Genomic DNA, 27183 nt, shown 5'->3' on the forward strand with positions numbered 1-27183 from the left:
GATGTATTTGACACCAGGGTGACAGCAAAGAAGCTGTGAGCAGAGCAGTGTGCTGTAAGGCCCAGCTGTGTGGATTTATCTGCATCTCAGGCGGAGGAGCAGCAGTTAGCCAGATCTGACAGTCAAACACGAGTGCCTTCTGCCTCCACTCCAGAGTGCATTTGAATGTCGTGTGTGTTTACTGACGGCTTGACATTTGACACAAAGAAATTGTCAGAGCTGTTTCTCTTCCCCCTCTTCACTCTTTACTGTGCTAGTCTACAAGTCTACCCCCGAAATACTTTAGCATACATCACAAAAGTATGCACTATCTAATATAAAGCCAAAAATCATGTCATGTCATCTTCATCTTTGTACTGAATTCCACGTGAAGAATTAATAGGTAATACACTTGAGTTGATAATTGGTAATATGTTAAATAGGCAATATGTTTACAGAGTTCAAAAATCAAAACAATACAAAAGGAAATACTTTGTATAGCCTTACTCCATCCCTGGCCCCTTCTAGTTGTTTCCCACCTCTGCCCCTGAGAGAGAACCACTTGAGTAGTTTGTCACATGTCCTTTATGTTTCTTTATGCAAATACAAGCAGATATTCTTTCCCTTGCCTTTCACTTCCCCATGTGTCCTGGAGAGCTCTTTGTTTCACGAAAGGGAGCCTCCTCGGTCTTGTTTACTGTTGCTTTGTATTTCATTGCGTGGATGTACCAGCATTTATTTAACCATCTTCTGTGGATGGACACTGGCACTGTTTCTAATCTTTTTTTTTTTTAGTTGGGATATAATTCACACACCATAAAATTCAACCTTTTAAGTATGCAACTAAGTGGTTTTTAATATGTTTCCAAGCTTCTGGTCTACAAATAGTGGTCCAGTGAGTAAACTTGTACATACATTCTTCAGAACATGGTACAAGTAAGAAATTAAAATCCTTAGAAGTAGGATTTTGGGATCAAAGGGAATGCATTTGAATTTCGATAGGAGTTGTCAGTTGCCCTGCATCGGAATTGTACCCTTGTGCACTCATGAGTATGAGAGGACTTGTTTCTCTACAGTTATGCTCAAAGTGACTATGCCTTTTTATAAAGCAATCTTAATTTTTAAGAAATGTGTGATGTTCATGAACTACCAGTTTAATCTAATAATCATTCCTGATTGACTTCACCAAGGCAAATATGACCAAAGGTTCTTTTTAAGTTGATAAATAGTGCTATATATAATTGATCTCATTAGTTAATCAGTAGAATTACAGGTTGTGAATGTTGATGTACAGAGCAGATTTCATCTGTATGGCCTTCAGTTGAGTGATTTCCTGACCCCGTTCTCTCCTGTCATAGAGATATAACAATGCTCACAGTATTAAAATTAAAATTCCCAGTGGAAAAAGACCAGTTATATTCTGCTTGCTCTATGGTAGGAACATTCCTGTAGAATTTTATCCTTTCGGATACCTGCACCCCAGTGTTCATAGCAGCACTATTTACAATAATAAGACATGGAAACAACTTAAGTGTCCATCAACAGATGAATGGATAAAGAAAATGTGGTGTATATATATGTATATGTGTATATATAATATATAAATATATATATACACACACACAATGGATTATTACTTAGCTATAAGAAAAGAATGAAATAATGCCATTTGCAGCAACACGGATGGACCTAGTAATTGTCATACTAAGTGAAGTCAGACAGAGAAAGACAAACATCATATGATATCACTTAGATGTGGAATCTTAAAAAAATGATATAAATGAACTTATTTACAAGTAGAAATAGACTCACAGTCATAGAAAACAAACTTATGGTTAGCAAAGGGGAAAGGGAGGAGGAGGGATAAATTTGGAATTTGAGATTAACAGATACAGACTACTATATATATAAAAAGGAATTTTATCCTCTTGATACAGCCTTACAGGTTATGATGTTTTCTGTCTGTCTGATGCACTGGACCTCAACTGAGCCGAGAAGTGGTTGTTTTTATAATAATTTTACTGAAGTATTTATTATAAGTGGAATTTCAGCCTCCAGTGGTGCTTGTTCATCTTTGGGACAGGTCTCTTGCTGTTTAATCTGGTCAAGGTGGAATACGTAATTCCTAATAGAAATCTGTACCTTTGTGTTCCCTATTATATGCAGATTAGCTTTATGGACTCTCCTGAAGAGATTTTAAGGTGGTATTTGTAAGGTGGAGCCATCTCAAAGTCTGAGAGATCATGTGCATTTCAATTGTTCAAGCCTTTAACATCTTTTTAAACATTAAAACTTTTTGGGGGGCATGTAAGTGTTCTGTCTATAGAAAGGACTGGTAAAAGATTCATAGGAAAATGCAGGCTTTCCTGAACCTGAAGTGAAAATTGAGGTGTAGGTTTTGATTAAGTTTGTGATGGACTGCATAAATGTGCAAGTATAGGCATGAAAACATCGTTAGTTCTTTCTGTGTCCCAAATAATGACTAATGTGGAAAACAGATAAACCTCTTAACCAATGATTTATATAAACCAATGGTTTGTGTTAGTATTATGGGTCCTTTGTAAAGGAAGATTCTTCATAGTTTAACTGGTAAGCCAGTCTTATCATTACAGATGAGAAAGTACCTTTTAGGCAAAGCAGAAAGCTTTAATTATATAAACAGACTAGAATTTTGCATTAGAGTAAAGTGTACTCTTTTGCCTCTCTTAGGTCAACTGGTTGCCATTTTTCTATTCCCTTTTTTCTTTATTCACTTTGGATAATTATAAAAAAGATCCAGAAAGGACTTGAGTTCTGCCTGAAGGGGTATTTGCTCTGGACTACTCTGTGATGGGTTAGTGTGAGAAGGCTGCCCAGAGATGGGAGAGGATGATTCTCAGGGCCACCATGTCTGGTTGAGCAGGTTGTTCACTGCATAAAGACAGTGCCCATTGGGACAGGTTGGGGCTAAAATCCAGTTTGTGTTCTCCAAGTCATGCTGTAGGGAGTAGGGGGGCATCAACCCAGAGTAAGACACACCATTTTCTAATTCTTATAAAAGTGCCTTAATGGCTGACAACAGCCTGAATAACATATTGTACTGCAGTTTTATTTGTTTCTGCCTTTTCTGTTTTTTTCTTTCAGAAAATTTCTGTAGTATATAGGTGATTTCTATGTGTATGTGTGTCTGTGTACACACATATATATATGCTATTTATATGCCACATACACACACACACATATCACACATGCTTGAATATAAGGTTAGATATTCTTTGAAAAAAATCCCTCATAAGGAGGGTGTCATCTTGTATGTATTTGGTTCCTTATAAAGTACTTTATAATGCGGGGTCGTTTCTTAGTTACCTTGTTTGAACAGCATGGGTACTATTTGGAAGACAAAGTAGCTTGAAATGGCCTCAGACAATACTAGTTGTGGGTGCTTGAAAAGATTTCTTTATCAAATTGGAAAAGAAAAGAAGCAAAGATATTCAAGATACATTTAGTAATTATTCTAGGGATGAAAGATCACTTTTAAAAAGTAATGTGGGGCTTCCCTGGTGGCGCAGTGGTTGAGAGTCCGCCTGCCGATGCAGGGGACACGGGTTCGTGCCCCGGTCCGGGAAGATCTCACATGCCGCAGAGCGGCTGGGCCCGTGAGCCATGGCCGCTGAGTCTGCGCGTCCGGAGCCTGTGCTCCGCAACGGGAGAGGCCACGACAGTGAGAGGCCTGAGTACCGCATAAAAAAAAAAAAAAGTAATGTGTAAGTGGATATGATCTCAAATAAATGTATACAGGATGAATAAATTCTCCAAATACCCTGACGTTATGTAAATGGATACCTGTGGCTTGGTTGGAGAGTTTCAGTGATGGTAAGGATTCGAAAACTGCTGTGTCTCAAGCAGATTATACAGGCAGGAAGATTTGTTCTGGAAAACTGATTGGATAATTAAATTTGAGTTTGATTGGATAACTCAAAAGGTGACTCTAGTGATGAAGAAAAAGACCCTAATGTTAAAGATACAGGTCAAGAGTGAAGCAAATTGCTTCCTGAAATGTGAGAGTGAATAAAATGATTATGTCTAAGTTAATGTTTTATATGATGTATAATTTAAATGCAAGTAATTAAATGAATACATTTTATAATTGACTTTTGACTAATTTCTCTCTCGAAAAGTTTGTACATTCAAGTTGGCTAAATTTTGGAGGGTAGTCTCTTATGGGAAAAAATAAGGGATTGTCTAATGTTTTGGGTCAGTTTATATTCAGTCACCTGTAATCATTATTATTTTTAAACAGAAACTGAGGCTTCTTGAAGAGCTTGAAGACACTTGGCTTCCTTATCTGACCCCCAAAGATGATGAATTCTATCAGCAGGTAAGGTCTTTTAATATTTGTCAATTTGCACTGATTTTTTCCTGCTCTACCTTATTTTACCTATGAAGCCACTGTGGTCTAGAGAGGTTAAATGAGAGGTGAAATGGTCTGAGTCGGTCATCCAGTGTCTCCTCACCCCCAGAATATATAAATTCCTGCACAATCTGCTTTCTGCTCTGAACTTAGTGCTTTAGCATAGTCGACTGTCTTTTCTTCCCCAAGCATTCTGTGTTCTTCCTCACTCCTTGCTTCTGCTCCTTCTGTTTCTGCTGCATAGAATATTCTTTTGCCCCTTATCCTGTTGCCAGATGACAAATTTTTCAAGACTTCACTTAAACATCGCCTCCTTTGTGAAAGTTTCTTTACTTACCTTACCTACTAATAGAATTGACTGCACTCTCCGCTGTGCTCCTTGTACCTTATAAATAACTTGATTGTACCTATCACATTGTATTGCAGTTGTGCGATTCTGTGTCTCTCCCCCTGAATTAGTCAGCACTCTTTCAATTGCAAGTGACAAAATCACAAACAAATTCATTGTGACAAAAAAGGGAATTTATTGACTTACTTAACTTGGATGTCAAGGAGCACATGGCCGAATCCAGTTTCTCGAAGGATGTCATCTGATCACTGTTTTTCTGTTTCTTGGCTTCGCTTTTTTCTGTGTGGCTTCATGCTAGATAGGCTCTCCCCTGATAGTACAGGAGGACTCTGACAGCCCAGGGGGGTATGTGGTCTTAAGCACATAGGATCTTAGAAGAAGGTGGTGATTTCTTTTTTCCTGGTCTGTCTGATTCCCCCAGTAATGATCTCGTTGGCCTGGTTAGAGGCATGTGCCTATCCCTGAATCAGTCATTGTGTTCAAGGGAGTGAGATGCTCCTGTTTGCCTGGCCTAGTTTCTGCACCCACTCTTGGAGTAGGGTTGGAGTATGACCATTCCCACTCGCATTGCATGGAGTGTGAGTCAGAGATGGATGGTTTTCCCAAAGGAAAACTGGAGCCCTGTTCCAAAGAAGGAAAGAAAGGCATGCTGAGCAGTAAAAATAGTACCTTTTCATCTCTTCTTTCCTACTAGAATGTTAGCTCTTGGGGTATAAGAATTGGGTCACATCAGCTTGGTTTCTCCAGCACCTAGCATATGCTTGTCATGCATATAGCTGATTCTCAGTAACCATGGAAAGAAGAGAGGAAAGAATGAGCTTGCCCGTCTAGAATCCCAGGTCTCTCGTGCATTCTCAGTTCCAGGACATCATCTGTCATCTCCACTGTCATTAGAACTTCGCTACCTTTCACCTGGACAGCCCTTTTATGGATTGCTCTAGTTTTCTTTGCCCCTCTTTAAAGCTGTAGTAGACTTTTTTTTTTTTTAAAACCAAAACATAAATCCAAGCATGTCAACATTCTGCTTCAAATCCCACAATGGTCTGTTGCCCGGCTCCTGCATTTCCAGCCTCGTCTTCCCCATGTTTTTACCTTTGTACACACACTGGGTTTTGGCAGTAGCTCAGACTAGCTGTGCAGTATTATATTTTGGGTCTTCCTGCTACATCCTTTCCATCTTCCTTCCTTGGAGAACTTCTGCGTTACCTGTTATTAGTCACAGCTCACGTGTCATCTCCTGTAGGATGCTTCCCTGACACGTCTATAGCCCAGAGGTTGTCTCTGCTCTCTCTTGTGTGCACTTGTAGTACTTCATGTGTACCTTAGTTATCTCAGGTCATTGGAATGATTTTATATGCTCCTTTCCCTCATTCTCTGTACTGTATATAGGGCCTGGCACCTAGTAGGTATTTAATTAGTTTGCTTGAATGGATGAATGAATTAATGTATGCATTAGCTCATTTAAAAAGCAAGACAGATATAATAATATCTGGTGTGATTTTAATTTTGTTTTACACACAAATGCTCCTCCCCAGGGAGGTGGCCTCTAGAACAATCTGCGGGACTGATACAGAAATGTTATTTCCCAGACTGGTAGACTTCTCTATTTTGAACTTTTCTAGTTTTCCAGATTATCTAAATGAACATGTATTCTTTTGTAATCAGGAAAAAAATAATTTTAAAAAGTATCCTTAAAAGTATCCCAAATGTAATCAGTTCTTAAATCCTTGCTAATATTTTCATAGATAGGAGCTTCCTGGTACATGGTAATGCACATTATTATAAAGCAACTTCTGAGCCTTTTTAGCTTTTGTATGGTGAAAGTAGTACATGAACAATTAAACAACAAGGATAGCCCAGGTGCTGTGAGCCAGCCATACGCTGAGCCACAAAAGGAGACTCCAAGGCAAACAGAACAACTATCAAGGCTTCACTTTTTAAAAAAATTTTGAATCTTATTTTATTTATTTTTTTATACAAGTTCTTAATTAGTTATCCATTTTATGCATATTAATGTGTAGATGTCAATCCCAATCTCCCAATTCATACCACCACCACCACCGCCCTGCCACTTTCCCCCCTTGGTGTCCGTACATTTGTTCTCTACAGCTGTGTCTCTATTTCTGCCCTGCAAACCAGTTCATCTGTACCATTTTTCTAGGTTCCACATATATACATTAATATACGGTATTTGTTTTTCTCTTTCTGATTTATTTCACTCTGTAGGACAGTCTCTAGATCCATCCATGTCTCTACAAATGACCCAATTGCATTCCTTTTTATGGCTGAATAATATTCCATTGTATATATGTACCACATCTTCTTTATCCACTCGTCTGTCGATGGGCATTTAGGTTGCTTCCATGACCTGGCCATTGTAAATAGTGCTGCAATGAACATTGGGGTGCATGTGTCTTTTTGAATTATGGCTTTCTCAGGATATGCCCAGTAGTGGGATTGCTGGGTCATATGGTAATTCTACTTTTAGTTTTTTAAGGAACCTCCATACTGTTCTCCATAGTGGTTGTATCAATTTACAATCCCACCAACAGTGCAAGAGGGTTTCCTTTTCTCCACACCCTCTCTAGCATTTGCTGTTTGTAGATTTTCTGATGACGCCCATTCTAACTGGTGTGAGGTGATACCTCACTGTAATTTTGATTTGCATTTCTCTAATAATTAGTGATGTTGAGCATCTTTTCATGTGTGTCTTGGCCATCTGTATGTCTCCTTTGGAGAAATGTCTATTTAGGTCTTCTGCCCATTTTTTGATTTTTGTTTTTTTAATATTGAGCTGCATGAGCTGTTTATACATTTTGGAGATTAATCCTTTGTCCATTGGTTCGTTTGCACATATTTTCTCCCACTCTGAGGGCTGCTTTTTCATCGTTTGTAGTTTCCTTTGCTTTGCAAAAGCTTTTAAGTTTCATTAGGTCCCATTTGTTTATTTTTGTTTTTATTTCCATTACTCTAGGAGGTGGGTCAAAAAAGATCTTGCTGTGGTTTATGCCAAAGTGTGTTCTTCCTATGTTTTCCTCTAAGAGTTTTATAGTGTCCAGTCTTACATTTAGGTCTCTAATCCATTTTGAGTTTATTTTCAAGGCTTCACTTTTATCTTGCTAGTAAGACCCACAACAAACCTGATACCAATATCTAATCACTTTAAGTGCACCTTATAATAAGGGAGTGCTTCAGCCAAACCTTTGTAAAGTAAATCTGTTCTCTTAAAAGATGAAGTAAAAATACTTTTTTAATGACATGAATAAATAAAAAGTTTAGACCAGACATTGGGTCCCTTAAACAGGTCCTAGCCGCAGGAATGCCAACCCAGCTGCCAGTCATAAAAACAAGACTTTTTGCAGGGTCCATATTGGGTCTGTTTATTGACCCTTACGAGGTGCCAGGGGCTGTGCTCAGTGTTGGATGAAGGCTGTCACATTTCATCCTCACAGCAGCCTCATTCATTCATTCTACAAATATATATTCAGCAGCTACTCTTCTTCAGACTCAGGGTGTTTAAGGTAGATACTGTCATTCCTGTTTTACCAGTCTGGCAGAGCTTGAGTTCAAGCCCATATTTTTTGACTCTGAAGACCCAGGCTATTTCTGCTATACCGTATGCTTCCCAGTATATCGTGCTCAAATTCACAATGCCTTCAGAGAAGTTTTTTGGTTTCTTCTGATAAGGTCATAGAGAAAACCAGTGAAAGAAAACAACAGCAACAACTCAAAGCAGAAGAGCAGAGAGAACCTCTGTTGGTTTACGATAGAGCACAAGGAAATGAATTACATAGAAAACAAGCTCTGGATTCCAGATATAGGAGTGCTACCCTTCTTATCCTGAGACAGTGCCACCCTCCTCGGCATTCCCCGTTTTGTGCCTTCCATCTGCCAGCTTGCCCTCAGTGCTTTATATGTATTTGCTCATTCAAATCTTATCACAACCCTCTGAGGCAGGTTGTTCTTAAAACTCCATTTTAGAGATGAGGCTCAGAGGCACCGAGAGGTTTAAAACTGTGTTCAAGATTTATAAGCACGAAGTGTCAAAGGCCAGGATCGAGGCTGTCTGGGTCCTGGGTCTGACTCATAAGCGCTGTCCTACTGTATCTCTTGGTGCTTCTGGAATTGCTTTGATTTTATCCCGATGATCCCAAACCTCTGTGTCCATCCCTTTTCGTTCTTGTGACCTGTGGGGCTCCGATTCCAGCTTCCTGCTGGGTGGCTCTACCCAAAAGGCTTGCAGAGACGTCTAACTCAACGTGATCCATATGTATTCATTATTTACTTAATTCAACAAATGTATTTAGCTCTCCTACTCTGTGCCAGGTAATGTTCTTGACATTAGAGATGAAGTTGTGAAAACCGACAAAAGATTCTTGCCTTCTTTGAGCTTATCTCTTGTGGAGTCTGGTAGGGTTGGGGGGTGGGAGGGAAGGAGGAGAGATTAAAGAAATAACTGAAAGATAAATATTGGAAGGGAAGACTGGTATGGAGATGGTAAAGGAGGTAAGGGGGGTAGAGACTATAAGTGGGGGATTGCAACTGGGGTGATCACAGAAGGTCTTCCTACAGTGATATTTGAATGAAGACCTTATGGAGGTGTGGGAGCAAGCCATGTAGTACTTGCAGGAAGAATATTCTGGACAGAGGGAACAGCAAAGCCTCTAAGATATGTTTGAGGACCAGCAGCTGAGGCTAACACATCTGGAGGGAAGTGAGAGAGTTGGGGAGAGTAGAAGGAGATGAGATCGGAGAGCAGTGGCCCGACTCTACAGGAACTTGCCGTCTACAATGAGTACACTGGCCGTGACTGAGTGAGAGGAGAAGACGTGACAGGGTTTGGAGCACAAGTGCGACAGGGTATGACTTACATTTTACGGGGATCCTGCCTTCCATTCATTCCCTTCTCTACTGTCATCCCTGTTGTCCAGTTGTTCAAATCGGACCCTTGCTGTCCTCAGCTTCTCTCCATGGCTTCCCTAAGCCCTAAGTGGTTTCTTCTTTTCCAGTCCCACCGACACTGTGTGAAATCAGGTCCTCATCTGTCATCTTCCACAACCACAGTTTTAAGAGTCTCCTAGTTGGTGTTCCTCATGCCCGCGCCAACACCATCAGAATTGTGTTCTGGTAAATATGGCAGACTTTTCACTCCTTGCTTTGTAAATTTTGTTGGGTCTCTCTTGCCTCTGAGGTCAAGTTCAAACTCCTCTGCATACCCTACAAGGCCATTGACTGTATGGCCCCAAACAGCCTCCCTGGTCTAGTCTCCACCCCATTGCCTGACATAGCGTCCAGCCTCAAACTCCTGTCATACAGAGTTTCTCACTACACCTTGGCTTTGCTGTGCCTGTCATCCTTTCATGCCCTTGTACCTGTTGTCCCCTGGGTCTAGAGTACCCACATCCCCTTTTCTGTCTGGTGAGTATCTACTCATCCTTAAAGACTTTGTTTAAATACAGTCCCTTCTGGGATAATACCAGGAAGTCCCACTTGTGTAACTTTCAGAATATATTAAAAATTGGAACGCTTCTCACCACCTCTGCCGTGTACACCGTGGCCAAAGCTACCACCATCTCTTTCTCAGATGGTTGCCATGCCTGACTTCTTCTCCAGACTGTTTTAACATAGCATCAGTAGTAGTGTCCTTCTTAAAACATATATCAGCTCACTAGACTTGCTCAAAGCCCTTCAGTGGCTTCGCATCTTTGCAGAGTAAAAGCCTAGTCCCTGACAGTCACTTACAAAGCAGGGCAAGATCTGGCTCCTGACTGCTTCTCTTCCCTCATTTCCTGCTTCTCCCCACCTCCTCCTCTTCCCACTCTGGCATTCTTGCTCTTCCTGGAATAAACCAAGCACACTCTTGCCCCAAGGCCTTTGCACTTAATGTTCCCTCAGCCTGGAAGTCTCTTCCCCCCAGGTATCTGCAGGGCTTGAGTGCTCCTTTCTTGCCTTTCTCAGCTCAGATGTCACCTCATCAGAGGCCTTCTCTGCCCATCCTGTGTAAAATAGCGACAATCACCCCGGCACTCCTATCTTACTTACTTGGGTTTGTTTTTCTCCGTAGCACATATCACAATCTAAAATACATCAATACACAGTAATACAACAATACACAATCTAAAATATAAAGTAAATATATTTCATTAAACAAATAAGTAAATACTAAATAAATAAGTAAAATTCTCTCTCTCTCTCTATATATATATGTATAGAATGAACTATGTATACTATATACTTATACTATATATATAAATATGAGCTCCCGGAGAATATACAGAAGTTTTGCTTTCTCTGTATTTCCAGCACCTTGTGCTTTGCAAATAATATTTGCTCGATAAATATGTATTCAATAAATGAGAATTGTCCAGACTCCCTTCCTAATAATTTATTTCCTGCTCCCATACTAGTATATTCATACTTCTGTTGTGAGAAGTCTTAAATCTCTAACTCCTGGTCCCTATTTCTGTTTCTACTGTTAAACTATGAGATGCTCTGTAACAGGACCTAACTTGTTTTTATCATTATACTTACGGCACTTATACAGCGTTTGGTACAAGTGGATATTCCATAAATTTTCCATAAACGAAAAATGAACTACTGAATGAATGAGTGAACACACATTTTGTGTCACTTTGTAGCACATGACACATGATCACGAGACTCCTTGTGAGAGCTGTAGCAAGGCCTGGGCAGTGACTTGGGAAGAGTGCCTACTTCTTCTGGGAGACGGCTCAGCATCTTGCAGCTGGGAGCTAGGCCAAATAAGTGTCTAGCCCATTTGTCTTGGGATGGCTGCCAAGTCATAAGCAATTTACAATGAAAATTATATAGAAAATATGATGACTGATATAGTGCGAATTTCTATAGAGTGCAAAATATAAAGTATGTTAACCAGCAAAATCTGTTAACAGCCAGATTAGAAATACACTCCCATGAAATCAGAGTATCCTAGCACTTACATGAAGTGCATTTCCTGGGTCACTTGAAGATTTTAAATTTTATTTCACTCTCTGAAAGGTTGAGTTCCATTGGGCTTCATTTAGGTGAGCCTCCTGTAAACTGGTACCTTATTCATTTAATGCCATGTCTGGCTTCTCCATATGATGAAATTGTTTCAGAACCATCCCTTGATATGAGAGGAGGAGGTAGAATTTTTGTATAATGGTTTAAACTAGGTAGAAAATAAAGCTTATTCTCCAGAGAAGCTAACATTCTGTATCTTTTAGCCATTGATAAAAGCTTGGCATGTTGGCAATTTATATCTAAAATACCATTCCAATATACAAAACAGAAATAGACTCACAGACACAGAAAACAAACTTATGGTTACCAAAGTGGGAAGTGGGTGGGGGAGGGATAAATTAGGAGCTTGGGATTAACAGATACACACCACTATATATAAAACAGATAAACAGCAAGGACCTACTGTATAGCACAGGGAACTATATTCAATACCTTGTAATAACCTATAATGGAAAATAATCTGAAAAAGAATATATACATATATATGTATAACTGAATTCACTTTGCTGTTTACCTGAAACTAACACAACATTGTAAATCAACTCTACTTCAATTAAAAAATATACCTTTCCAAATACTTATTAAACTATATAATCGTCATTTATGTCATAAAATCTTTTGTAGAGCTCAAGAAATATATTATGTGACCAGACAACTACTAATATAATTGCATGACTGTATACTCCCTGGAAAAACTTCAATGGGATTAAACAAAAAAAAATTCTAACGTATTTGAAAATGTGCCAACAGCTGTTCCAAATTATCATGTGATATCTGATGTTCTACCTGTACCTGTCCAAAATGGAAAGTGAACTTATTTGTTTGACAGGATGAACTAATATTATTTAATGTTCATTTCTTTTCCAGTGTTACCTGTTGTTGTCTTTAAAGAAAAAATTAACAAACACCACGTGGCACTTTTTTTTTTTTTTTTTGTGGTACGCGGGCCTCTCGCTGTTGTGGCCTCTCCTGTTGCGGAGCACAGGCTCCGGACGTGCAGGCTCAGCGGCCATGGCTCACAGGCCCAGCCGCTCCGCGGCATGTGGGATCTTCCCGGACCGGGGCGTGAACCCGTGTCCCCTGCATCGGCAGGCGGACTCTCAACAACTGCGCCACCAGGGAAGCCCACCACGTGGCACTTTTATGTGTCAGGCACTAATCTAATAACTTTATATACAGTAAAGGGCATTTAGGCTTGAGGATTTTCTCTCTTGCAGTTTTTGGAGATTATGACAAAATTATCCAGTTATTGTTATTGGTGTTCCCTGTGGTAAAATCAGAATTTCCTAGAGCACTGAGCAACATTCCAAGTCACATTTAGACAGTACCAGACGTTATCTTGAAAATTTTTTAAATTTAGAGCCATCAGAAAGAATCTCTTGGCACATACGAGAGATGTCGTGAAATTAAGAATTTTCTAATGTAACATCTTCTCTGATTTAAAAAGTATTCTACACTTATTTTGGAAAATTTGAAAATTATACAGATGTCTAAAGAAGAAAATTAAAATTACACCCAAGTGCATTACCCAGAGATAACCACCAGAAACTTTTGGCTGTATTTTTTTTTCCAAATCTTCTTTTCTATGAGTATTTACATATATACTTTTGTTTTTCTTTTTATGAAACTATGACTCTATTGTCTAAGTATCTTGTTACTGATTTCTTGTATAGCAGTAGTTTGTTACTTAACGTTTTTCATAAAAACATATAAAAATTCTTCAAAAATGTGTTACGTTAGTATTTCATCACATGAATGTACCATTTTCCTCTCTTTGGGCATTTTGGGTGGTTTTCAGTTTTTAATTATTATAGATAACAGTATGGTGAATATCCTTATAGTCTTGGTACATTTCTCTAATTATTTCCCTATGACAAATTCTTGGAAGTAGAATAACTAGATGAAAAGATATGAACATGTTTAGGTGCTGATAGATCTTGTCCAATTGGCCTTAAGCAAGGTTGTAATAATCTGCCTTCCTAATTGCAGACTATCAGAGTATTTGATTTTGTTCTCAGCAACAATGTGTATTACCATGGAAGGAGAAAGCAGATTTAAATTCAGATAAGACTGTAAATTTGATAATAGGTAGATGACTGAGTTTCAGGGGGTCTTGCAGGGGTGAAGGAGGGACACTTAAGTGAAAATAAACGAATCACTAGCTAAGAATGTGTGCCGATCGTTAGGGCTGTTTGCCAAATGGTTCTCCATCCCTCCCCTGTCACCCAGCTTTTGGGTCCCAAAGTAGGATTACAGTTCTGGGCCCTCTCATATTGAATGAAACACGTGACTATTTCTGTCCAATGAAAAATGATAGCCGTCACTTCTAGCTTGGAGTGTTTCATTGCCAGTGCCAGGCCCTCCAGCACACTCTGTTTCCGTTTGCATTGTAACCATCTGGCGGCTGCTTGGACCCCTGCGTTACTACTCTAATGGGTAGCGACTCTCTGCCAACCCACAAATAATATGTGAAGTGAACAAGAAATATTGTTGGATGAAGCCACTGAGATTTGAGGGTTGCTACTCCAGCCCATTCTGCCTGATCCAGAATGCAAGAAATAGTAGAAAGGATGCAGTAAGTCTGAGGAAGTACAAAGAGGAGAAATGAGTCAGTCAAGTCTGAATGTGGGAAAATGACTTTACTAGGAGAGCATAGTAGGACTTCCCTGCTTCTCAGAGTGCCTGTGTGAGGTGTGTGATCATAAAGTGACAAAAAGCAGAGTTAGGTGGTACCACTCGCACCTGTCATTGAGACCACCAGGGATCCACTTAGGATTTCTGGTTTCTATACCTCGTTCATCCCAGTAGGACAGCAGAGACAGAAATGCACTCTCTGTTTACACAGCTCATGAAGAGTGCAACGTAATCTAGTAAGCAAGAGACAGAACATTCTGGAGGCATGAGCAGTAACGCTAATTTTGTCGCTAAACTGGCGATTCTCGGAGCAGGTCCCTGAGGCCTCAGTATACTTGAAGGCACATCTGACTAGCAGCAGTGATTAAAAGGAAATTTCTCCGTACTTTCTTAACAATTCCAGTGTTCTTTAAATAATCCTTAGTATAAAATATTAAAGAAAAGTAAGATAATTCCCAAGAACTTGGTTTTGAAACATACTCCCTCTGGGACTGAGAGAGGAAGAAGCCTGGAAATAATACATACAGTCTTGCCGCTATTGTTCAGTATAGACTGGGCCTGGAGACTAGTGAAGATATATTTAATACAGGGGAATTATAACTCCAAGGACCTGGGAAATTCACATAACCATACGAATATCACATGTAAATACCTTAACATTAAAAACAATACTCTAAAAATAAAACAATAATAATGACACGGGAAAGTATTCAAAAAAATCTTTTTTTCACTGATAACTCATGTCCCTCTCACCTCTGACCACATCTGCTTCTTTTCCTATCGGCCTCAAGGGCCCAGAAATTCAGTACTTCATCTTCAAGGCAGGCTTTCCCCCCTCAACTCCATACCTAGCAGGTCCTTCGCATCCTCCTGGTCACTTTCTCAAAGAAACCTTCCCTGAATTTCCAGCCTCAAATAGTCATCCCCCTGCTTGAGACACTCAAGGACTTTGCTTCTGTAGTTAATCACTGTCTCTTCTGTACCATCAACCTCTTCTTCTGGTATCATTCCCATGAGTATGCTGACAAACCCTAGAGTACCCTTCCATCTTGCACGTTAAAGATCGTCCCTTGGTCTAGCATTCCCTTGCATCAACAGCTCCATTTTTCTCTTCCCTTTCATAGCAGAACCATGCCAACAGACATATAAATGCCATCTCCACCGCCTCCTCTTTCGTTCCATCATCTGCTGAGTCCCGTCCGACTCTCATCCCCCTCACTCTGCTGAAGTTGCCCTTGTCATTGTCATCAGTGGTTTCTGTGCTGCCCAATCTAGTGGATAATTTCTGTCCCCATCTCACTTGGCTTCTCAGGGGCAGCTGACATCGCTGACTCCTCCATCCTTCTTGAGATGCTCCTCTCCATCGGCTTCTGCGATAATACACTCTCCTGGTTTTCCACCTCAAAGGTTTCCTCTGTTGAGCCTTCCTCCGTGACTCAGAAAATGGCTTTGGGTTCGCTTCTGTGTTTGTGCTGTTCCCCTAGGAGATCTCAGCCATTCCCAGGTCTTAAATATCAACTGTGTGCTGTGCTGACAGCTCCCACCTTGGTTTCCCTAGCCCCACTGTCTCCTCTGGGCTCCAGATGCCTCCTCATCTCTATCTGAAGATTTCATTGTCATCTTCATGGCTACAGCTTCAAAATGGAGCTCCTCATTCCTTCCTGTTCTTCTACCTGTTTTGTTTTGCCCCAGTCTTTCTTATTTTAAAAAATAGTAGGGCTTTCCTGGTGGCGCAGTGGTTAAGAACCCACCTGCCAATGCAGGGGACATGGGTTCGAGCCCTCATCCGGGAAGATCCCACATGCCGTGGACCAACTAAGCCTGTGAGCCACAACTACTGAGCCTGCACTCTAGAGCCCGTGCTCCACAACAAGAGGAGCCACCGCAATGAGAAGCCCTTGCACCACAACAAAGAGTAGCCCCCACTCATCACAACTAGAGAAAGACCACACACAGCAACAAAGACCCAATGCAACCAAAAATAAAAAATAGTAAATAAAATAAATTAATTTAAAAAATAGTGAATTGTTTGTTCAGTTATTAAGTCCAGAGATCTGGAAGTCATCTGTAATTTCTTTCCCTTCTTCATCCCTCACATCTAATTCATAATATGTCTATTTGCTCTGCCTATAAAATACGTATTTTAACTGTCTGTTTATTTCTGTTTCTATTTCAGACCATCATCACTTTTCTCCTGGATGGTTGTAATAGCAGCTGATAGAATTTTCCACTTTGACATTTGTCTCTTTCCAATCCATGCCCAATATTTTAACTGAGTGATTTTTATAAAATGTAAATCAAATTGCTCTTCGCCCTTTGAAGTCCTCCACTGCACTGAATCTGGAGTCAAATCCAGATTCCTTACTTTGACCTCCCAGGCTCTGTGTGATCCAGCTCTGCCTTCTTCTCCATCCTCATTGCATGTCACTCTGCCTTTGGCTCTTTTGCTCTGGTAAAACTGGTCGTCTTTTTGTCTCTAGAATAGGCTGGTCTCCATCCTCAGTGCCTTTGTATTTTTTGGTCCCTTTTCTTGGAAGGTCTTTCTCTAGTTCATCATGTGGCTGGTGCCTTCTTTTCCTGAAGAGCTCAGCCTAAACGCCAGCTCCAAGTGAGAGTTTCCTACTCTAATGACAGATTTCCCACTGGTTTGTTTCTGTCCCAGTGCTTAACACAACTTGGGATTGCTTTTCTTTATTTACCTGATTTGGTAGAAAGCTCTGTGAGGACAGGAACCTTTTCTCTGTCTAGTGTTTGGTAGGTGCTCTGTAGACATAGTTGAATGAAAAAAAAAATATATGGAAGAATAATGGTCTTGCCCTGTTTATCATATGCACGATTATTGAATGAAGATATAGAAGAAAAGTGTGAAAACTGGTAGGCAGCACAATACTAAAAAGGTACCAGTCAGATTACACTTTATAGGGGTAAATGTGAAATCCTGTGCTTTGGTTTTAAAAAAACTCAGTTTCACTGTGTAGAATCAGGGAACTCTGGCTTGATGCCAATTCACATGTTAGAGCCAGAAGTGGTAGCTCAAAAGTTAATGAAGTCCTAAACTGCATCGATAAATCCCTGTATTTCTGTATTAGAGGAGGGCATTATCTTATAGTACCCTCCTCCAGTGACACCAGTAGAATTATTACAACTTTCTAAATTGCAGTGGGATACCTCATTCATTCATTCATTCATCCATCCAGCATTTACCAAGTACATTCTGGGCACTAGTATTATAGCTGGGAGCAAAATTATCACGGCTGTTGTGTTCATAGGACTCAGTGTCTAACTCGCAAAGTGAAGTGATTTCTATTTCAGTGGAAGCGTTGAAGCAGAAACCAGTTCGTCATTTACTGAGAGGCCGTGCAATCTTGTGGTTAAGAACTCATGCTCTGGAGCTCGACTCTGGGGCCCTGGGGCTTCAAATTCCAGCTCTCCTATTTCTCAGCTATGTGTGACTTTGGGCAAGTTTTTAGAATGTCTCTCTGCTTCAGTATTCTCATCTCTGAACTGGAGATAATAATAGTACCACCACGTAAAGTTGTAAGAAGTAAGTGAGTTAGTGTGTATAAATCATTTAGAAGAGTACACAGCACTCAGTAAGCACTTAAAAAATAGGTATCAAGCAGTTAATGAATAATGTTGTGTTTTCTGGAGAAAACACAAAGGCTGGAAGACAGGTTGAGGTTGGGGAGAAGTGGTCATAGTGGGAGCTGGGGAGACCAAAGACCAAATTATTATCATTTTGTTTATAATTGTTTGCAATTGTCCGAGCTTGGACTGAAAACTCTTGCTGGAGAGTTGATGACATTTGTTTTATTTAGTTTTCTATTTTAGGCTAGAGAGGTATGAATCCTGTTTAGAAATAGCCCCCGACAGTCTTTTTTTCTCCTAAAGCTTACAAAGAAACACATACTTTTGGAAATAGTAAAATTATAGCTATCCATAAATGCATATTTTGCTTCACTTTTGTTTTAGTGGCAGCTGAAATATCCTAAACTAGTTCTCCGGGAAGCCGCCAGCGTCCCTGAGGAGCTCCATAAAGAGGTTCAAGAAGCCTTTCTCACGCTGCACAAGCACGGCTGCTTATTTCGGGACCTGGTGAGGATCCAAGGCAAAGATTTGCTCACTCCAGTCTCTCGCATCCTCATTGGTAACCCCGGCTGCACCTACAAGTACCTGAACACCAGGCTCTTTACGGTACCCTGGCCAGTGAAAGGCTCTGATGCAAAGTACCACGAGGCCGAAGTAGCTGCCGCCTGTCAAACCTTCCTCAAGCTCAACGACTACCTGCAGGTAGAGACCATCCAGGCTTTGGAAGAACTCGCTGCTAAGGAGAAAGCCAATATCGATGCCGTGCCAGTGTGTATAGGTCCGGATTTCCCCAGGGTTGGCATGGGGTCATCCTTTGATGGACAAGATGAGATAGACATGAAGAACCGAGCAGCCTACAACGTAACTCTGTTGAATTTCATGGATCCTCCGAAAATGCCATACCTGAAAGAGGAACCGTATTTTGGCATGGGGAAAATGGCCGTGAGCTGGCATCACGATGAAAATCTGGTGGACAGGTCAGCGGTGGCAGTGTACAGTTATAGCTGTGAAGGTACAGTCTGCTCTGTGAAGAAGCAGCCCCGAATGTAACATGACCAGAGTTGCACAGGCTCTGGAGATATATGTGGTCATGTGTGTGTGTGTTTGTGTACATAGGTGTTGTGTGTCCTTCTGAGGTTTGCCACGCCCATATATCTACAGAATATGCCTCTTTCTCATCCAGCTGTGCTGTCTGGCTCATCGTTATACTGTGCTCAGATAGCATACTTTCATGCGTAAGCACTACTGTCATTGTCTTTTCCAGGCTCAGGAGAGCAGCATCTTGGTTTCACACAGCGAACTGCCTTTCTCTAAAGCCCAGAATAGATCGTACAGGTGCTATAATTAACTTGCTGATAAAGGGCCGGGAAAACAAAAATCTGTCAAATCCTTCCAGATTCCCACAGGTGTACATTTCCAGCCTTGCCAAAATATTTTATTACGGGCGACATCACTGTCTTGAAGGGAGTGATTTGTCAAATGTGGACTTGTTCTTGGCTTCCTACAGTTTTGACTACTGTCCTTACTCGCCAGAAGCAGCTGAGGTGGGTTTTACAAGCCGACAGGCCTCTATTTTCAGGAAACTCTCCAGCGCCCCCTCAGTTCTGCAGTTTTAGGCCTGAGAGGGTTGCTGTGGCCAACTCGTTCTTGCAGTTTCTGAAATCTGGTGCCCTTGGAACAGAGGTCACAGGCTACCTTTTTTATGGTCTGCCCAAATTTTCCTTCTTTGCTTGCTCAGTTTGTGTGTGTTTAAGGTCCCCATTGCTTTTCAGAATAGGGTTATAAAAAAGGTAGGTGAACATGTCAAAGACAGAGTGACCATTGCTGATTTTCTCTGCCTGATCATTTGGCAAAGGAATACAAGACGTAATATTAGCTCTTTTGCCTGTTTAATCTCTTCCTGTTTATTAAAAGGTGATTGGAAAAGCAGAGTTCTGTTGGGTTGGCCAAAAAGTTCGTTTGGGTTTTTCCGTAACATCTTGTGGAAAGACCCGAATGAACTTTTTGGCCAACCCAATAGATCTCCCATCAGGGAATCAACTGGAACTTTTAAGGGTCATTGTTTTCTGAAAGCTAGTTTTTAATTGGATTTTGTTGTTATTTGACTCTTATTTACTAAAACGACTGTTTTGGAAAAGGGATTTTTAAATAAGAAACTCTCCTGGCTCTCTCTAAATATCTTACCATTTCCCAGTCTCAAAAATTTCCTCTGGATAGCTAAAATGTTTTCTAACTCTACCTTATGTCTTCAGCCGGAAACAAGGAACTAGTTTAGCAGTTAGAAATTTAACCAGTTTCTCTGGCATCTCAAATAATGATGCTGACCCAAGAAAATTGCTTGAAGGGGATTTGATGCTGTCCTAATGGAAAGAACCGCGATCCTCTGATCTTTAATAAGGCCTTGCCAGGGATTTAAGAACTATCACATCCAAGAACTCTGATGTGAACGAACAATGGAGTTTGTTAGTTTCTTTCTTAAGGAGGCAACTCTCTGAAACCGAGGTGGTGGTATGTGATAGCTCAAACAGCTACAAAGATGTCTTTGTGCTCCCACAGACTTTCAGCCCTTCTGTTTAATAGTCCTATTGTACTTCCAGAGCGTGGGTGATCAAATAGTTTTTGAAACCTGGAATATCTTGCAGAAAGGAATGAAAATTTTTAATGAATAGTTTCTGTGGTCGGGAGTAGTTAAGATTGATAAAGTATACAAATATACATAAATACATAAAGCTTTATCTTTGCGGTTATCACCTAGATGAGGGAACTGCAGAATTTGAATCTGTAGGAGCAGGGTAATTCCTTCGTTCTCTTAACCCCCGAGGTTCCCAGAACTCTATCCCATAATAATAGCAGTACTGGAAGCTCTCATTTATTGAGCACCTACTATGTGTCAGGCACTGGTAGCAGCATTTTACATGTATTAACCCATTTTATTTTTACAACAACCCTATGAACGAAGTAGTACTGTTTTCCTCATTTTACAGATGAGGAAACTGAGACACAGAAGGATGATGAACTTTTCCATGGTTATACAGCTATGAATTAGTATAACTAGGATTTGAACGCAGAATTTGAATGCAGACATTCTGGTTTCAGAATTTAGCTAAGGCTAAATGGCTTATGAGCAGGTATTTCCTGCCCCTGCAGTATAGTTACCTGTGGGAGTTTGGTTTTTAAAATGTCCACCTCTGGAAAGGTTACGGGAATATTCTACTTTCTCTTGTTTGCAAGTCCTGATGCTCCCCCTTCTCCCCGCCACCTCACTGCCCTCTCCCCACAACATCTGCTCTGCTGTAGCTTTCTGTACCTCCTCTCAGATGACCGGGATGCATTAGGCTAGGAAAGGGAACCTCTCTAGGTCTCTGGCTGTGTGTGTCATGTTGGGTCAGATGGTTTAAAAAGCATGGGCCTTGAAACGTTTTGCTGGGTGCATTTCTTCCAGGTGACAAGTGCTATGTTTAATTCTCTGGCCTCTTCAGAATCCTGCCAGAGGTATGGTAAGGGTGAGCTCGAAGGGAACGATTTCAGTTAAAATCATGATTGGGGTTGGGAAGGGCCTAAAGGGGGCAAAGAGAATGGAAATTTCAGACAACTGTACTGTTTTCTGCATCCTTGAACATGTTGGTTGAACAGTTGCTAAGGGAGGTTCAGGTAGCTGTGCTAGACAGTATGGAAACACCAAAGGTGAATCAAGTGCCCTTCTTGCCTTGAGAGGATAGGTGAAGTAAGGTGTGCTCTGGTGGTTGTAATTATGAAATGATGAAATGTCAGATCCGGAAGGGACTTTGGAACTCAGCTAGTTCAGCCTCTCATTTTACAGATGAAAGCACTGAGGCAGGGAGAATGGGAGTGATCTGTCCAAGGTCACATGGTTACTTAGTGAAAAGGGAGTGTTACAGCCACAGGAGAGGTTCATGTAAAATGCACTAGGTATCCAGAAACAGAAGTGATTACTTCCTGCTGAAGTTAAATTCAGTTGAAGCTTAAGATCTTTCAGGACTTTGCTCTCAATACCTTTTCCCAGTGAAATCTTCACGTAGATTTATAATGAGCCAATCATCCCTCCTTGGTTTATTTCTGCCAGTAGAGGTCATTGAGAAGTGATTGGTATAGGATACATGTATCATTAATTATATACTAAATTCATTGACTTCCCAAGCAGTGCTAGTTAATGACTGTCTCCAGTAGGAGGATTGAAATAGTACAGTGTTTAATCAGGAATGGCTTTAGGGAACCATGTGTAAATAGGCAGAGTATTTGATTTTCCTATTCTAGCTTTGCGGGCAATTGCTTGTTCCTCCTAGATATAAAAAAACAAATCTTGCAGGGAAGATATTAACAACCCATGGTTTAATATAGTCCTACACCTTGTTCTTTGATTCGAACCCCTTCAAAAGGATCACTGAAACACTTACTATTGGTTACTATTTTTGTTTGTTTGGAAGGAAATATTTTCTGTGATATGGTCTTCATAGAAAAAAACCCACAATTCTTAAGAATTTTAACTAGTGCCAACTATTGCAGATTTTTGGTATAATTTCCCAGGTTTCCCATGAAGGACAAAGGAGGAAACGGAAGAAGAGGCCCATGACTCCTGTTGAGTATGCAATAGGCTAGAAGGCAGGGAGTTTGCAATAATATTCTTGGAACTCTAGGATTCCCATTTGTGTCTCTGACTCCGGAAAAGTTGAATCCACTGAAGGATGGAAATTTGTTTCTATAATTCTTAGCTCTATTTCGAAATGAGTAGCTTTATGTTTCTTAGCAGCCTTTGAGACTATGAAAAGCTAGATTGCAACTAGAAGTCTTAGAGCACTCATAATTTAAGAAAATGCTTTTTAATGTTTTTATTAGTTTCCCAGCAGCCCTGTCTATGGTCCCAAAGCTCATTTGATCTTGTTTGTTTCAGTGTGTCCTGCCTTATCTTCGTTATTTTTGAAGTCACTTACACTGCTCAGTAAAACTTGTTTGATAAGTCACATTTTTTTTTACCCCTGTGCAACTATTGATATTTATTCAATTAACAGTAAGCATCTACTGTTTGCCAAGCACTCTTCTAGATGCTGAGCATGCAGCAATGAACAAAAATCCCTGCCCTCATGGAGCTTATGTTTTAGCAAAGCGAGACAGGAAAGAAACAAATAAGCTTGTATAATAAGGGTGAGGCACAGGCTTACAGTTTTAAATAGGAAAGTCAAGCTTCCTTTAGTTGGGTAACACTGGAGCAAAGACTGGAAGGAGCGAGTGGGTGAATATTGAGGCTCAGAGATGGGACATGACTTTGGGATGTTTCAGAAGCAACAAGTGTGAATAGAATAGAGGCAGAGAAAAAGAAAAGTAACAGAAGTGAAGACAGACAGGCAAGACCAGGGGCGGGGCAGGGCGGAAGGTAGGACCTTCTAATATTGTACAGAAGTCCCCCATCTTATCCACGGGGGATGCGTTCCAAGACCCCCAGTGGATGCCTGAAACCGCGGATAGTACTGAACCCTATGTAGACTATGTTTTCTCCTATGCATACATACCCATGATGAAGTTGAATTTATAAATTAGGCACAGTAAGGGATTAACAACAATAACTAATAATAAAATAGAACAGTTATAACAGTATACTCTAATAAAAATTCTGTGACTGTGGCCTCTGTCGCAAAATTTCGTATTGTACGAATTTAATACCTTGCCTGTCTTAACTAAACATTTATCATGCACTGTCGCCGTAACTTTTGCAGTTTGCGGCGCAACGGCAAAACTAGTGCAAATTTCTTTTTCCTTCTTCACAATTTCACAGATAGAAGATTTGTTCTTACCATAGATGTTAGCAACCTCAGCGTACAATTCTTTTTCTTTCCATACTAAGTCGAGAACCTTCACGCAAAGGAAGAACTTTACAGCTTCTCTTTGGCGTATTGGAATTGCCAGCATCGCTACTCGTATGCTTTGGGGCCATTGCTAAGTAAAAGAAGGGTTACTGGAATGCAAGCACTTTGATACTGTGACGGTTGATCTGATAACTAGAGGGCTACCAAGCAGGCTACACTGGACAAAGGGGTGAGTTACTTTCCAGGCAGGACAGAGCCAGATGGTGCACGATTTCATCATGCCGCTCAGAACAGCGCGCAACTTAAAAACTTATGAATTGTTTATTTCTGTAACTTTCCATTTAATATTTTCAGACTGCAGTTGACTGCGGGTAACTGAAACCACAGAAAGTGAAACCGCAGATAAGGAGAGGCTACTGTAATACAAATACTGGGCTTATACTTGGAGTGAGATGGAGAACCATTGCAGTTTGGAGCAGAAGGGAGGCAGCAGTGGAAGCAGGGGAGCTGCAAGAGGCCATTGGGTAATCCAGACTAGAGATGGCGGACCAGGTTAGAAGAGGCAGAGGTGATGAGAGATGGTTATATCGAGTCCCATATCTTTTCACCAGAAAAGAGTGGCAGTGTCCAGTGCCTGTGAGAAAAGAAGCCTAGCAGTGACATCTCCTAATTGTCAAGAGAAGTCTAGGCCAATAAGAATGGCTGAACTTTTTTTCCCTCTCTCCATATCTTTATTGGGGTATAATTTACATACGATGAACTGCACATATTTAAAGTTTACAGTTTTAGAAGTGGGATGTGAAGTTAGCGGTGGCTCATCAGAAAAGAGCAGCCCAGGTGTTCCATCTGGTGTTATCCCTTCATCATAATCCAGTCTCCTCTGTTGGAGTTTTCAGATTCCTGCATCCCCTGTCCGTCTCTTTCCTGATTGTTTCTTTATTTTGGTGGAGCATATCCTCTAATGGCTTCTTGAGAAAGGGTGCTTAGAAGGTAAATTTTTGAGACCTTGAGTGTCTTAAATTATCTTTATTCTACATTAACATGTGTAGATACTTTAGGTATGGAAATATTGACAGGAAATAATTTTCCTTCAGAATTTTGCAGGCATTGTACCAGTGTCTTTTATCTTCCAGTGTTCATGTTGAGAGCTCTGATTTTTTTGTTTGTCTTTTATGTGACTTTTTTGGTTGGATTTTTTTCCTAATGTTTTATAAGTTTGCAGTGATATTTTTTTCATCCATTTTACTGGCATTTGGTAGGTCCTTTCCATCTGGAAACTCAGGTCCTTCAACGTGGGATATTTTCTTGAATCACTGTGTTAATGGTTTCTTTCTCTCCAGTTTTCCCTTCTCTCTAGAATCCATATGGTTTGGTTCTCGAACCTTCTGGACTGTTTCCTCTAATTTTCTTACTTATTCTCTTATTTTTAATCTTTTTGTATTTTTCTGATATACTCTCAGAGGTTTTCTTAACTTTATCTTCCAACTGGTCTATTGAGGTTTTTCTTTTTTAAATTATTGAAATATTACAAACATCATAAACATGTAGCTGGGTGAATTGTCACAGACCGAACATATCTGTGTCACTAGCTCCCAGATCAATAAAGAAAACATTAGTACCCCAGAAATGGTCCCTTCCAGCATATTCTTTTCCCCAACAGTAACCATTGTCTTGACTTCTAAAGCCATGCATTAGTTTTACACATATTTGAAGTAGAATTGTAAGCTCTTTGAAGGCATGGCTCATGTCTTGATCCTTCTTTGTATGTGCGTATAACGCAAAATCAGTAAGTATTTTTTTGCCCAAAATCAGTAGGTATCTTTTGTTCTTGAGTAGTTTGTGCTGTTCAACTACATTGTGGCCACTGTCCCATCACTCTTCTGATTTCTGCAACTATGATCTCTGTTTAGTATTAGGATTCTTTTGATTGCAGATAGCAGACACTTGACCTAAACAAGCTTACTTTAAAAAGATAAGGAATTCTTTTATTTAATACTAAGTCTCACGGGCTTCGAGTGGACCTTATTTTGACAGTAATGTGTGGTCACTTTCAAACTTCTTCCCCTTCCAATTTTGGCTCTTTTTGAGCTGTAGCTTTCTTTTCTTGAGGAAAACAAACTTCTCGTGGTCCCCAAATGACCACCTCCAGCTTTTGTGGCCACTCTCTTTTTCAGGAGCTTTGGGAAGGAGAGAAACCGGGTCTTGGACATGTATTTTGAACCCTGGATAAAGCTTTGCCTGAAGCTGGATTAACAAACCATTATTCTTTTTTGATTAATCCACTTTGATTCTGGTCTTCTATGCTGTTTACAACATCAGGGTTTCCTCTAAGCTCCATGACACTCTCTGCACTTTCCTGAGGTTGCCCACAGAATCGCAACCTCTATTGTTCGAAGCTTTGGTTCGGGGAATGTATTATTTGAGAAGTCTTTCTGCTTCCTCTCCTCATTTCATATTTTATTTCAAATAATGTCGTGGTCTTAAAGCTTTAGCCAAGAGCCCCCAGAGCAGTTTTTCTCTCCTTTTCTCACTTTCCTTTTATTCCCCCAAGTCCATGAAGCATGATATAATGAGATTCTCCTATGTATGTGAATAGTTATATCTTAAAAAAACTTTTTTTTTCAAATGCTTTATCTGAAAGCTGACAGAGACAGACATCATGTTGAAAGGCTTCAGATTTTTCAGTAAAGAGTTTTCAGTATTTCTCCTGAAACCCTAGAAAACTTATAATTAATTTTATAATTTATGTGTGTCAGGGCACTATGTTTGTCCTGATTGCTTGTTTCGAGACATGTTAGAGCAGCTTCTTGTTATAGATTCTGAGCTGATGAGGGTGTTGTTTTTTTTTTTTCCAACTTCTGAATTCTCCATTTCTTCAGACCATTCATTCCTCAGTGGCTGAGTAACGTGCTCTGCGTTAGCAGCCAACTTGAGTGCTTGTTCCTCAATCAAGGAAAGCATTTTTAAACGGTAGAGCTCTTTTTTTTTTTTTTTTTTGCGGTAAGCGGGCCTCTCACTGTTGTGGCCTCTCCCGTTGCGGATCACAGGCTCCGGACGCGCAGGCTCAGCGGCCATGGCTTACGGGCCCAGCCGCTCTGCAGCATGTGGGATCTTCCCGGACCGGGACACGAACCCGTGTCCCCTGCATCGGCAGGCGGACTCTCAACCACTGCGCCACCAGGGAAGCCCCTGCGCCACCAGGGAAGCCCGGTAGAGCTCTTTGAGGAAGGCTTCTTCCTGACCCACCCTTCTTTCCAAGGGGTAGAGTCCTGCAGGAGTGTTTCCCAAATGTTCTCTGGCTTAGGCCATTTGCCATTACTTTGGAAACCTATCCAGGAAAATTATCCAGCGTCTGCACACAGAAGCATCTACCTTCCCGGGGGATCATTCTGAAAAACAGA

The 27183-nt window shown here is 40.6% G+C and overlaps 1 protein-coding gene across 3 annotated transcripts in view; it reads left to right on the forward strand.

The window, feature by feature from the left end:
• The window catches only part of FTO (FTO alpha-ketoglutarate dependent dioxygenase), a 373271-nt gene that overhangs the window by 93716 nt on the left and 252372 nt on the right, over positions 1-27183 (forward strand). For all 3 annotated transcript variants that reach the window (XM_060130666.1, XM_060130667.1, XM_060130665.1), the window contains exons 2-3: positions 4259-4336; positions 18348-18975. In XM_060130666.1, coding sequence (XP_059986649.1) covers positions 4259-4336; positions 18348-18975 — 706 coding nt within the window. The remainder of the gene's footprint in view (positions 1-4258; positions 4337-18347; positions 18976-27183) is intronic.

Source organism: Lagenorhynchus albirostris, chromosome 19, assembly GCF_949774975.1.
Source record: "Lagenorhynchus albirostris chromosome 19, mLagAlb1.1, whole genome shotgun sequence".
NCBI classification, from domain to species: domain Eukaryota; kingdom Metazoa; phylum Chordata; class Mammalia; order Artiodactyla; family Delphinidae; genus Lagenorhynchus; species Lagenorhynchus albirostris.